General features: G+C 40.9%; 1 protein-coding gene across 1 annotated transcript in view; it reads right to left on the reverse strand.

The window, feature by feature from the left end:
- The window catches only part of LOC141104568 (uncharacterized), a 58,208-nt gene that overhangs the window by 22,826 nt on the left and 20,278 nt on the right, over positions 1–15,104 (reverse strand). The window contains exon 8 of the mRNA XM_073594175.1: positions 10,765–11,708. Coding sequence (XP_073450276.1) covers positions 10,765–11,708 — 944 coding nt within the window. The remainder of the gene's footprint in view (positions 1–10,764; positions 11,709–15,104) is intronic.

The following is a 15,104-nucleotide window of genomic DNA, read 5'->3' on the forward strand; positions in this document are numbered from 1 at the left end:
GTGTTGTATGACTGTACAATTGTCAGTTAGAGGATAAGTTTACCTTTTTTAACATGTGACAGATGCACTGGCCCCCGATCACCCGTTCTGACAGCTAGCGGGGTGCAGATCGTGGGTGCAATGCTTTACAGGTCCATTACAAAAAATAAAATAAAAATGCATATTTCTTTTTTTTTTATGTGCATTTATTATTTTTTTTGTAAAGGTAAACTTATCCTTTAACCAATTAATCTCTGGAAGATTTATCCCCCTTTATGACCAGACCATTTTTTGCAATATGACTTATTTAACTAAAAATTGCGCGGTCATACGACATTGTACACAAATAAAATATGTCTTTTTGTCCCCCACAGATAGACCCTTCTTTTGGTGGTATTTGATCATCTCTGCGTTTTTTATTATTTGCACTATAAACAAAAAGACAATTTTGAAAAAAAAAAAAAAATACATATGTTTTTTCTTTCTGCTATAAAAAATAGCCAATAAAAAAATTGAAAAAAATCTACTTTCTTCATAAATTTAGGCCAATATGTATTCTGCTACATATTTTAGGTAAAAAAATCTCAATAAGCATATACTGATTAGTTTGCGCAAAAGTTATAGTGTCTACAAACTATAGGATATTTTAATTTTTTTACTAGTAATGGCGACGATCAGCGACTTATAGTGGGACTGCGATATTGCGGCGGACATTCTGACACTGATGCCGCGTACACACGATCGGAAATGCCGCCAGCAAAATTCAGATGAGAGTTTTTTGTCGGAAAATGCGACCGTATGTATGCTCCATCGGTCTTTTGCTGGCGGAATTCCAGCCAGCAAAAGATTGAGAGCATGTACTCTATTTTTCGGTTGGGAAAAGTTCCTATCTGAAAATGCGATCGTCTGTATGCAATTCCGACGCGCAAAAAATCATGCATGCTCAGAAACAATTTGACGCATGCTCGGAAGCATTGAACTTCATTTTCTCGGCTCGTCGTAGCGTTGTACGTCACCGCGTTCTTGACGGTCAAAAGTTCAGAGAGCTTTTGTGCGACCGTGTGTATGCAAGGCAAGCTTGAGCGCAATTCCGTCGGAAAAACCATCCAAGTTTTTTCTGACGGAAATTCCGATTGTGTGTACGTGGCATTAGTGACACTTTTGGGGATCAGTGACATGAATACAGTGATCAGCGCTAAAAAAAGGGACTGTCACTGTACTACTGACACTGGCTGGGAAGGGGTTAACATCAGGGGGGATCAAAGGGTTAACTGTGTACCTAACCAGTGTTACCACTACTTGGGGAAGAGATTAATTTTATTCCCTGCTTTGCTTTGACACAAATTCCACCCCTTTGCTCCTGTCGGAAGGCTGATCTGCCATTCTGTCTCTCTAATTGATGATCGGCGGGTGCCAGCGGACATTGAGTCTGCAGTACCCGCCCCTCGGCTCCCGCTGTAATTAGTGCGCATGCGTGCCCCCTACCTGGAAGAGTCGGATCACGTATATAGATATCCCTGAAAACTAAATGAAAACTCATTTATTCAGGGAAGCCTATCCCACACCCACATAACTGTCCCTGAGCCACCCCCATCAAATCATTCTTTGCAGCTATTACCTTTTGTACCACCACCCCCTCCCTTTAGAATGTAAGCTCTACGAGCAGGGCCCTCCTGTACCTTTTGTATTGAACTGTACTGTAATTGTGTTGTCCCCCTTATACATTGTAAAGCACTGCGTAAACTGTTGGCGCTATATAAATCTCGTATAATAATAATAATAATAATAATAATAATAATAATAATAATAATATAATAATATATATATATATATATATATATATATATATATATATATATATATATATATATATACACAGTACGTGATCTGGCACAGAGGTGCTGCCCTGTAGCAGTAGAACTGCTATAGGGCAGACCTTAAGTGGTAGCAAAGTGCCGAATAGCAAAAAATGCCCCAATCATAAACGGGGTAAAACCTTCCGGAGCTCAAGTGGTTAAAAGGAGTTAAGACATTACTTTACAGGTTAAGCCTAGTGTTTTGAGTTACATATAATGGGTTTCTTTAGTGTTAGGGACACTTTAGAACATAGGACAGCTAGGAGAGCTTCAGGATCTACACATGTTCTCCACACTGAAGGTTCCACACTGCAAACTACCAGCAAGGAGAACTAACATACCATACAGCTGATTGGTTGGCTTTTCACCATTGAAAAATAAAGATGTAGTCGAACAAGAAAAAAGCAAAGAAAAAACAGAAAGGAAGAAGTATGCAAATATTTACGGGTTCTTGAAGCTTCTTGAAGAAGACACAGCATGGGTTTTATAAATCCACATCAATACAGAACTTTATAATAGGCACATAAGATTCCAATGTACGGGGGGCGTGGCTAGCCGGCAGAGACGATGGACGCATACTAACAGAGCTCCGCAGCATCCTGGGCCTAAACGGGTGATAACAACGACACAGAGCCTCGTTTCACGGATCCACACACCGGACAGACAGTGGTCATACTCCCGAATGCCTTCCCGCAAACGAAAAGAGACTACAAAACCAAGAAAAATGACAGACTTTCTGATACAGCCGCGCCATCTCACTGTCCAAGATGGCGCCGGCAGAAATGCAGGAGAGCCGCGCGGCCTCAACACACAGCACGGAGGAAACGAAAGATCCGATTCCGGACACTCACATGGCAAAAGACAGCAAGGACAAGGTCAGCACCCACCTCCCCCATCCGCTTCATCTAGCCCTGCAAAAAGTAAGCTGAAAATGTCCTTACCATGTGCAGAAAAAGCTGAAATTAGTGGTATTGATTCCTCTTTGGAAGATACCAGAGAACTACAGGAATCCATCATAGACTTCCCCACACAAAACCAGCCGGTACTTGATACCACACTCAAAGATATGTTAGTATCCCTGCGTTCAACCCTACATGCTGACATGCTAGCAATAACACAACAATTCAAATCAGAGGTGGCAGCGGTAGACTCAAGGGTGTCCCACATAGAATCTAAGATGGGAGAATTCGCGTCCACATTTAACGACATGGTAGACGCTCATAACGACAGGGATGAGGAAATCACAGCTATCAAAATAAAAATGGCCGACTTAGAGGACAGATCAAGACGCAATAATGTCAAAATCAGGGGGATCCCTGAATCGGTCAAACCCCCAGACTTAAAGGAATACTTTACTAACCTTATGAAAGTTACACTTCTGGAAACACCCCTGGAAGATCTAATCATAGACCGAATTCACCGCCTTCCAAAACCCAGAAACATACAAGAGCACCTCCCCAGAGACACAATAGTCCGCATCCATTTTTTTCACATAAAGGATCTGTTCATGATGACAGTGAGAAGACGGGACAACCTTCCTCAAGAGCTACAAGGTCTCTCTTTCTTTGCTGACCTATCAGCTTTTACCATGCGACAACGCAGACAACTAGCAACTATAACAAAACCGCTGAATAATCACCACTTCCAGTACAGATGGCTATATCCGGCTAAGCTTCTGATCACGAAAGAAGGCAAATCACATGTCATAACAAATGTCAGAGAGGGAATCCGTCTCCTGAGAGACTGGAGACTTTTTGATCCAGATAACAACGACCAGGAGGAATCACACTCTCTTTCATCTACCAGAGCCAGCTCAGATGCAGAAACAGGCTGACTTATTCAGATGAAAAACAACAGAAAACCCGTTCAGCCCAGGAGAATGCCACTTAGCTAACTCCTTGCTTTACCCCCCGAGTTATAGCGGAATTGTATCCGCACAGATCCCAAACAGGGTCGTTAATTTTTTATGACTTTTTGTTTGTACCCTTTTTCTTTTTTTTCCTCCCTACCTTTCTCCTTGTCTACAGGAACAGAAATACGAACATATTTACCCATTGCCTTCAACCTTTGGAGACCTTTCGACCCGTAATCTCCAGCACATCGCAAGCCAATTCCATCAGACGGTCAACTCATCTTACACATCCTCGACGAGCAAAGGTATGTCTCGAGCAACTACAAACATGTCTTTCAAAATATCCTCACTAAATGTTAAAGGTATGAACAGCCCCTACAAACGCCAAATGGCCTGGAAGGAAGCATCCAGACTGAAAAGCGACATCATGTGTTTCCAAGAAACTCACTTTTCAGCAGTTAATCCTCCGGTCTTTAATAATCGCAAATTTCCTACCCTATATACAGCAAATGGCCCAAAGAAAAAAGGTGGAGTTGCAATAGCTATCAGAGACTCTATCCCATTCTCAGAACTTACAACCCACATGGATAACTCTGGCAGATACATCATACTAGTGTGTGAGATCTATGCAATCAAGTATACCTTAGTCAACATGTACTTGCCAAACAACAACCAACTCCGATTCCTAAACAAAATATGGAAAAAGGTAGAAGCACTGAAACAGGGACATATTATCTTATGCGGAGATTTCAACGCGATCCCAGACAAGCATATGGACTGCACTAACCCTAAACATCTAAAACAAAGAAGGACAACGCTGACAAGATTTATTAACACATCAAACCTCTTTGACGTATGGAGGTGTCAACATTCATCAGAGAAGGACTTTACTTACTTTTCACAGTTCACAGTACTTACTCAAGAATAGATATATTTTTAGTAGACAAATTTCTGTTGCAAAAGATTGTCAGATCAGACATTGGTATTATATCATGGTCTGATCATGCTCCCATATCGATCAGCGTGGGGGGGAGGGACGCCGAGACTGCAGCAAACAGATGGAGGAACGATGTACTAACTATCTCTCAACCTAAAAATCTTAAATTAATTAGAAAATCTTTGACTGAATTTTTTGAGATCAATGCTCCCTCGGTGTCCGACCCCTTCACGCTGTGGAATACTCACAAAGTAGTTATGAGAGGTCTCCTAATACAATTGAGTGCTAGGGCAAAAAGGCAGAGGACAGAGAGGCTCAACGACCTGCTGGAAAAAATCAAAACCTTAAAAACGTCCAACAAACAAAATTCCACCCAAAAAACAAGAACTCTACTATTCGATGCAAGACAAGATTTGAGATCTCTTCTGGTGTCCCAGCAGGATAGCCGCCTCCGCATCTTAAAAGCAAATAACTACCGTTGTAACAACAAGGCGGGTAAACTGCTGGCGAACCAGGTGAAAGAGAAAGCGATAAAAAAAAGAATCCCACACATTGTAAATCCTAAATCCAAAATAACTGTATCTAACCCCAAAGACATAGCAGACGCTTTTAGCGACTACTATGAAGCTTTATATAACCTTAAAGACGACCCCAATACACCACAGCCACCCGAAAACACAATTGCGGAATTCCTGGAGGCTGTTAACCTTCCGAGGGTTCCGCAATCAGAACTCACCAAACTAAACCTACCATTTACAATCCAAGAAATCGAAAAAACAATTAGAAATATGCCCCACAATAAATCTACGGGTCCTGATGGATACTCATCTGAATATTTCCAACTATTCATGACTGAACTATCCCCGTACCTAAAGCAGGTCTTCGATGCCGCAATGTCCAAAGCCTCATTTCCAAAAGAAATGTTAACAGCAACTATAATAATCTCATCACATGCGATTCTGATCACGTAACATATGTTCTGGAATGCCCATGCTCCCTTCAATACGTGGGCAGAACCACACGCCAACTGAAAGTAAGAATAAATAAACATTTAACAAATATTAAAAAGGGATACCCTAACCATAGTGTATCAAGACACTTCAAACTTTACCATGATAGTGACCCATCACTGTGTACATTCTATGGGATTGACAAAATCTCTAGGGATTGGAGAGGTACCCATATGAAAAGGGCAATATCTAGGAATGAAACGTACTGGCTTTATAAATTACGGACTATGCAACCACATGGGATGAATATAGATCTGGACCTTAATTGTTTTCTTACAAATGATTGAATCCAGGAGTGTCTAGGAATATCATTATCTGTCCACCTCAGATCATGTGAGTGAGTTAGGCACCACTTGTATTATGGTTGAGGTCAGAGATAGCTGTCCAGGGTGCAAGATGGAATATTTTTTCCCCCCCTCTTCTTTGTCCCCTTTATTATTCGAGTCAGACGGGGATAGGTTATATTGCAGCCTTCTAAGGTTTAATAAATGCTATTTAGTTTTGTAATCATTTTTGTATGTAAACCGAGACTGGGGCTGTTATAGAATGCAGGGTTACATGAGTCCCCCCCCCCCTTTTCTCTCTACAAAAACACCACCATTAATTTTATTCACTTATATATTTTTTCTCACTTCCCCACCGCCTATATGGGTGGATTCACCTACCTGTTTTTAACCAGTAGGGGGACTATAACAACATGTCGTCTCCACTTAGGAGATGTTTGATATGAAGTCACATTTGTTTTAAGTAAGGAGTTTTTTTGTTTTTGTGAACAATATAGTAAATATCCACAAGATGGAGCTAGGCTCCAGACCATAGTTGAACTTTCCAACTTTATTGTTATGAGCACAGTTCCTGTGGTCTATTTTCCAATTACCTGCCCACTTCCTGTTCCTAATAAAAAGTCACATTCGTTTTCAATTAAGGAGTTTTTTTGTGAACAATATAGTAAATATCCACAAGATGGAGCTAAGCTCCAGACCATAGTTGAACTTTTCAACTTTATGGCCATGAGCACAGTTCCTGTGGTCTATTTTTCCAACTACCCGTCCACTTCCTGTTCCTAATAAAAAGTCACATTCGTTTTCAATTAAGGATTTTTTTGAACAATATAGTAAATATCCACAAGATGGAGCTAATGCTCCAGACCATAGTTGAACTTTCCAACTTTATTGCTATGAGCACAGTTCCTGTGGCCCATTTGCCAATTACCCACCCCCTTCCTGTTCCTAATAAAAACCACCATTCCAGTGACCAACGTACGCTTCCCTGAAGACGTTCACTACGAAACGTACGTCGGAGCGGTACGTGGTCACATGTCCTATCACCCAACAACATCCGGATCCTTTGGCTGCCCCCCTGTGTAAGCTGGAACGCACGCCAGCGTGGAGGAGACATGAAAGGCTTTTTCTGACTGTGAAGTCACCCTGACATGCAAGCAGCCCCAGTGCCGGGTAGGCACCCACCAATGTAAGCGGCCATTTGGCTTTTTAATTTGTTTACTTTTTTAATAAATGGTTTTACGCTATGGAGACTGTTTTTGTTTCCTATGTATCCTTATCCTATCTTGAATGAGCTTGACGGGAACGATCCATGCCTATAATACCAACCACAGTCCGGCCATCCATGTGAGCAGGCACAACCCTGCACAAGCGCTAGTGACTCTCTTTTTAACTAAAGGAGTCATTGGTATCTGGTAAGCAGATATCTACTACTTCGAGGTGTTTTCCTTTTTCTTATTTTCCTTTGGTGATGGAAAACCTTTCGTTTACAGCAACAAGATTGGGATATTATTGAAAGATATCATTTCAACCACTTCAAAACACTTTTTTATGTGGACAATCAATCACTATATATTTTTTTCACTATTGTGGGCACTCCAATGTGTAATCTAATTATGATTTGTCATTATTATGTTTTTCATTTTTTTGGTAATGCAGGATATTTATTTATTTAAAGCACTTGAATAGTATGGTATCTAGCGCCCCCTAGCTTTCTTACATTTCCATTTTTTTGGTAATGCAGGAGATTTATTTATTTAGAGCACTTGAATAATATGGTATCTAGCGCCCCCTATCTTCCTTACAGCAACTATAATAACTCTGCCAAAACCAGGTAAAGACCACTCAGCTCCACAAAATTTTAGGCCTATTTCTTTACTGAACGTAGACGTTAAATTGTATGCCAAAATCTTAGCCAATAGATTGTCAACATTACTACCAGCTCTCAATAACCAGGATCAAGTAGGTTTCGTTTCTGGTAGGCAAACTATAGACGCAACTAGAAGGATGCTAAATATAATTTACGCAACAGAGGAGTCCCGAAGGCCTTCTCTGCTCCTGACTTTGGATGCGGAGAAGGCCTTCGATAGGGTCCATTGGGGATATTTAATTAGAGTGTTGGAGAAGTTTGGATTGACAGGCCCCATACAACAAGCAATATTAGCACTATACTCCTCCCCATCCGCCTATGTTTTTTCTGAGGGAATGTTCTCTAAAAACTTCCAAATAACAAATGGAACAAGGCAGGGATGCCCCCTGTCACCATTAATTTTCGCATTAATTATGGAGCCACTTGCAGAAAAAATCAGGAATAATATAGCAATCCAGGGAATCCCATCTTCTGACCGTGAACATAAAATCTAACTTTTTGCAGATGACGTCATTCTGACTTTATCTGACCCATACAACTCGTTAAAAGCCGCACATGAGACACTACAGGAATTTAGTAAAGTAGCCTACTACAAGGTGAATGCATCCAAATCTAACATTTTAGGAATAACGATTGATAACAAAACTAAACTAAATATGCAAAAAGATTTCCCCTATCCATGGGCTTCAGAGTCGATCACCTACTTAGGTATACAACTAACATCTCCCTCTTCGAAACTTTTTCAACTCAATTACCAACCTTTATTAAAAGCATTTCAAGAGGAAACATTAAGACTCCAAAAATTCTACCTATCTTGGAATGGTCGCCTAGCAGCATATAAGATGCTACTACTCCCAAAACTAATATATATATATTCAGAACCCTCCCAATACCAATCCCAAACACTTTCTTTAAAGCCATGCAGAACCAAATGTTAAAGTTTATATGGGCAGGCAAAAGAGCTAGGTTCCCGTTACAAATGCAAGAAAACCATAAACAAATAGGTGGTTTAGGGGTACCGAACTTAAAAGATTATCACACAGCAACAATCTTAGACCAACTGAAACAATGGTTCACCAACAAAGACATTAAACACTGGTCCCATCTAGAACAGTCATGGTTGCACCCTAGATCCCTACAGTCATTAATTCTTGCTCACAATATACAGCAAATAACATTTAAAAAAGATCATTCTACCATAAAAGCTACAATTCAAGCATGGTCCCACCTAAAAAAGACATCCAACCCACAAACGGCAATCACAGACGTACCCTTTCCACTAGAAACCCTGAAATGGCTGATTCCAAATATTTCCCTAGACCAATGGCTAAGTAACCAAACAGTATTTTTGAGGGATATTATACAAAATGATAAACTACTGTCGTTCAAGGAAATACAACATAAGCTTCATATACCTTCATCAGAGTTTCTAACTTACCTACAAATCGAATCATGGTACAACAAAGGGAAAATTTCGAGTTCCCCCATGCCAACTCTAGTATGGAGGTACTTGAACTCCATTGACACTAAAACAAAGGGCATTTCCTTGATGTACACACTGATCAATACCAAAAGATCATTCGCTAAACTCACACCCCTGAAAAAATGGGAAAAAGAACTAGGTCAAACATTCACAGACAATCAATGGTTATCCGCATTTAAATGTAATCATAGATTCTCAAGATGCTCCAACTATGAGGAACTTGCGGCAAAACTAACAGCAAGATGGCATTATACACCGTACATGATGGCTAAATTCTCTAGAGAAAACACTAACTTATGTTGGAGAGTCTGCGACCGTGTTGGAACATTGACCCACATGCTATGGTCCTGCAAGCATATTCGCAGCTTCTGGTCAGAAATTTTTAAATTAATAGCGAAAACAACAGGAGTAATTACTACCCCATCTGCCGAGAAGGCCATTCTAAGCATTAACATGTCAGAATACCCAATATCAGTGAGATCTATAGCGATGCACATACTCTTCGCCGCCAGGTCCTTATTGGTGTGTAAATGGAGATCAGATGAAATCCCCACCATCAGAGAAATCATTACAAAAATTAACACAATATCTGTTTATGAAAAAATCCTAGCTTACAGAGATGGCTACGGAGCAAAATATCTTTTCAATTGGGAAATATGGAATTCTTTGTTCTACAAATAAAAACCATTCTGTTTCCTGTGGACCGGATGAAGGTCAAATCACTACCTGTATGTACCCTTCCTTACCTTTTTCCTTACCTCCATCCCCCCCTCCACTCCCCCCCCTCTTTGTCTTTTCTCTAACATTGGTTAATGGTGATATGTTTAACTCACCACAGTTAAGGAATTTTAATGGAAATAACCCATTTTGAAGTTTAATATGCAACATAAGCATAACCGATAAGTACTACTTGTTCCAGGTTATTGAATAACTATAATTCATCTAAACTGAATAATCAGTATCATATCAACACTTGGTATATTTGATAATTGTACAGAGATATGTCACATGTTGGACAATGGTATACCGTAATAACGTGTATGTATGAAAACTCTTGATAAAAATTTATATTAAAAAAAAAAAGATTCCAATGTACATTGGGGCAGCAGCAAAGAGCTTTAATCATGAATTGCTTTTTTCTAGAACTTTACATTTTTAGAAATGTTTGCCTGTGTTGAAGACTCTACAAGGACAGAAAAAGTCAATGCTGAAGATAACCTGATCAAAAATAAGGAATATCCAAATCCATCCTTGGTTAACTTATGCCAATCTTTTCTAAGACCAGAAAAAAAAAAGCTCACAGAGGTCCACCATGGACAAAATCTCATTAATTGCTGTAATAAAACATCAAATATGGACAAACACTACTATCAAAAAGGAGAGCCTGCAACATGCTGCAGTTTTTTTGACTTTTAGAAAAACTGGGATTAAAAATGCAAGTAAAACATCTAGGTCTTCATACTCTTCCTTCAGCCCTCACCTCCAGACACAGAAACCTCTTGTCTCTTGTGGGAATTGACATGTGACATTAAAGAGGATTTTTTTGGAAACTTTTTCCCACATTCCGAACAAGCATACGGGTGATCCCCGGTGTGAGTCCTGTGATGCTTCACAAGGTCTGATCTCTCGATGAATCTTTTTCCGCATTCGGAACATGAATATGGCTTCACCCCCGTGTGGGTCTTCTGATGCGAAAGTAGGTTCCCTTTCTGAGAAAAACATTTGCCACATTCTGAGCAGTTAAACGGCCTCTCTCCTGAGTGAATTTTTTGGTGTTTAATGAGTTTGTCTTTTGCGGCAAAAGATTTCCCACATACTGGACATGAATACGGCTTCTCCCCCGTGTGGCCTCTTTCGTGCGTGATGAGGGATAACTTGCGAGAAAAACACTTCCCGCACTCTGCACAGGAAAACGGTTTCTCTCCGGTGTGAGTTCTTAAGTGTGTAGCGAGATTTGACCTTTGAGTAAAACATTTGCCACACTGGGGACAGGAATATGGTCTCTCAGCTGTGTGAGTTCTCTCGTGGCTGAGAAGGTTTGACCTCTCGTTGAAGCATTTTCCACATTCTGTGCATGAAAATGGTTTTTCCCCGGTGTGGATTCTAAGGTGTCTTATAAGCTGAACCTTCCAAGAAAAGCATTTGCCGCATTCAGGACATGAAAATGTCTTCTCTCCCGTGTGACTTTGCTGGTGGGCAATCAGCTCTGCTCTTTGGCTAAAACACTCGCTGCATTCGGAGCATGGAAAAGTTTCAAGCCGTTTAGGAAAGTTAGCCAAACATGAAGATGGAGCCGATGATCGGACCCTACTGGGAGGCACTGGGTGGTGGCTGGAAGTAATGAGAATTCCTTCTGGTAAATTTGATGTAATGTCATCACTTTCTGCTCCTGGAGAGATGAAGGGCTGTTTCTCCATGTTGTATCTTTTGTATCGTCCATCTAGGCAAAATGAAAGGCATTTTATAAGTAACTTTTTTTTAACACTCTTTATTGGTAATTTTCAAACAGATAGAGATAATGACCATTCCATAGATAGGTCAACACCGTAAACAGAACAGGATCCCTCACTACTACAGAACACGTTATTCACCATATGGAGTGGTGCTCATAGGCAATGAGAAAGGTACACATACACTATATTGCCAAAGGTATTAGGACGCCTGCCTTTACACGCACATGAACTTTAATGGCATCCAAGTCCTAGTCTGTAGGGTTCAATAATGAGTTGGCCCACCCTTTGCAGCTATAACAGCTTCAACTCTTCTGGGAAAGCTGTCCACAAGGTTTAGGAGTGCGTCTATGGGAATATTTGGCCATTCTTCCAGAAGCGCATTTGTGAGGTCAGGCACTGATGTTGGACGAGAAGGCCTGGCTCGCATAGAACACCCAAAGGTGTTCTATCGGTTTGAGGTCAGGACTCTGTACAGGCGAGTTAAGTTCCTCCACCCCAAACTCGCTCATCAAGCTATATTGACAAAGGTATTGGGCCACCGCTCCAAATGATTTGGAGGGGGGATTATGGTGTGGGATTGTTTTTCAGGGGTTGGGCTTGACCCCTTAGTTCCAGTGAAGGGAACTCTTAAGGCATCAGCATACTAAAACATTTTGGACAATTTCATGCTACCAACTTTGTGGGAACAGTTCGGGGACGGCCCCTTCCTGTTCCAACATGACTGCACGCCAGTGCACAAATCAAGGTCCATAAAGACATGGATGAGTGAGTTTGGGGTGGAAGAACTTGACTGACCTGCACAGAGTCCTGACCTCAACCTGATAGAACACCTTTGGGATGAATTAGAGCAGAGACTGCGAGTCAGGCCTTCTTATCCACATCAGTGCCTGATCTCACAAATGCGCTTCTGGAAGAATGGTCAAACATTCCCATAGACACTCTCCTAAACCTTGTGGACAGCCTTCCCAGAAGAGCTGAAGTTGTTATAGCGGCAAAGGGTGGGCCAACTCAATATTGAATTCTACGGACTCAAGCCTTGTACACATGATACGACGGTTGACAGGGGATAGTCTGTTGACAGACTGTTGTCCTAAAATCTTTCCGTTAGTATGCGCCTTTTGACAATTGTTGTCCAACTTTCGGCCAACAAATGTTGGATGATAGGTTAGTAAATTTTCGGCGGACAACGAGTTGACGTCAGATTTTCATATGGTCAGTACACAAATCCGTCACACAAAAGTCGAAAATACAAACACGTATGCTTGGAATCCATGCTCACCAAACACGAAATTAGCAGAATGGGCCCAAAGGGTGGCTTTCAAGAGCTGAAATTCCTCGTAGTACATCGCTACGTTCATGTTTGTGGCACGACAATTGTGTAACGTTAGTATTCATGACGAGATCCTGGCACACGCCCTTTTGACAAAAATTAGACGCTCGGTTGGCCAACAATCGTACCGTGTATACGAGGCTTAAGACTACGATGCCATTAAAGTTCACGTGTGGCTTTATTGAAAGAACAACAAGTGTATCTGAATAGAGGCATAGCTAATAAATTTAATAAAACTGGGAGCCCTGGTTGGCAGTTCCTGGCTTAGCCCTCTTCTCATTAGTGTCTTATAGAACACTGCAGTGCTAATTGGTTGAGCGAGGGACAAAATACAGCAGTAATGAATAATCGCTAGCTTGGTCAGCTTTGCATAAGTCTTATTAGTCGGTATAAACATACTCATGGCTTTTTTGACACGTAAGATAGACAATTGTCTTGTTGTGTATGGGTTCAAATATAATAATTGATATAATATAATCTTAGTAGAGCTTCCACACGCCAATATGTTACTTAGAGTCTCAAGTACCCATTGCTGGACGTTATATCCTCAAACCACTGTAATTAGAGTTCCCTATAAGATTTGGAGGCTGTCTTATATTATACTTTTGTATGATGTAACTGGGTGCAGCTGTATAATAATTTTCCATTTTTTTTTTTTTTTTTTTGTCTGTTGTGTTTTGTTCCAGTGTATTAAATACAATCAGTGCTACCTGCTATATATTAATATGTGATCCTTATTACCAACACGTGATCAAAAAATAAATAAATGAATAGATATACGAAATTGCGACAAATTATTGTTTTTGTAAAATTATACTGAAACTCCTCAGTCGCTGCTGTACGCTCCTAATGCCCCGTACACACGGTCGGACTTTGTTCAGACATTCCGACAACAAAATCCTAGGATTTTTTCCGACGGATGTTGGCTCAAACTTGTCTTGCATACACACGGTCACACAAAGTTGTCGGTAAATCCGATCGTTCTAAACGCGGTGACGTAAAACACGTACGTCGGGACTATAAACGGGGCAGTGGCCAATAGCTTTCATCTCTTTATTTATTCTGAGCGGAATTTCCAACAACGGATTTTGTTGTCGGAAAATTTTATATCCTGCTCTCAAACTTTGTGTGTCGGAAAATGTGTGATGGAGCCTACACACAGTCGGAATTTCCGACAACAAGGTCCTATCACACATTTTCCCTTGGAAAATCCGACCGTGTGTACAGGGCATTAGTGATTCCACCACACGTAACTATAACATACAAAGTGACTCTTATGCCCCGTACACATGATTGTAAATTCTGCCAGCAAAAGTCCGATGTGAGCTTTTGGTCGGAAATTCCGACCGTGTGTATGCTCCATCAGACTTCTGCCGGAGGAATTCCCGCCAGCAAAAGATTGAGAGCAGGTTCTCAATTTTTCTGTCGGAAAAAGTTCCGATCGGCAATTCCGATCATCTGTACCAATTCCGACGCGCAAAATTCCTACGCATGTTTGGAAACAATTCGACGCATGCTCTGAAGCATTGGACTTCATTTTCTCGGCTCGCCGTAGTGTTGTACGTCACCGCGTTCTTGACAGTCGAAAGTTCAGAGAAATTTTGTGTGACCGTGTGTATGCAAGCCAAGCTTGAGCGGAATTCCGTTGGAAAAACCCATCCAAGATTTTTCCGACGGAAATTCCGCTCGTGTGTACGGGGAATTATAGTGCAGCGCTACTAAATAATATACACCTCTTTATACTCTCTTAATTCAGTATGGTCATTAAAGTCATTTACATCCAGATAATCAAGAATAAAGAGCATAAACACAGTCCATCTATGCGTATAATTCACCGCTGTGCTCTTCAATCACCAGTCTTCTTACTAAATAAAAAGCGCACGCTAACACCGAAAAAAAAAAAAAAAACCTGCTCACTTCACAGCTGAATATTGTAGGCTTTTCATTACAACTCCTGCGACCCCCCCTGGGATGGTCACCTTCCTTCCTTCCTGGGATTAGGCACTCCTTTAAACGACTCTTTCTCAAACCAACCACATGAAATAGAAAGGCA

This window comes from Aquarana catesbeiana, linkage group LG08, assembly GCF_042186555.1.
Source record: "Aquarana catesbeiana isolate 2022-GZ linkage group LG08, ASM4218655v1, whole genome shotgun sequence".
Lineage (NCBI taxonomy): Eukaryota > Metazoa > Chordata > Amphibia > Anura > Ranidae > Aquarana > Aquarana catesbeiana.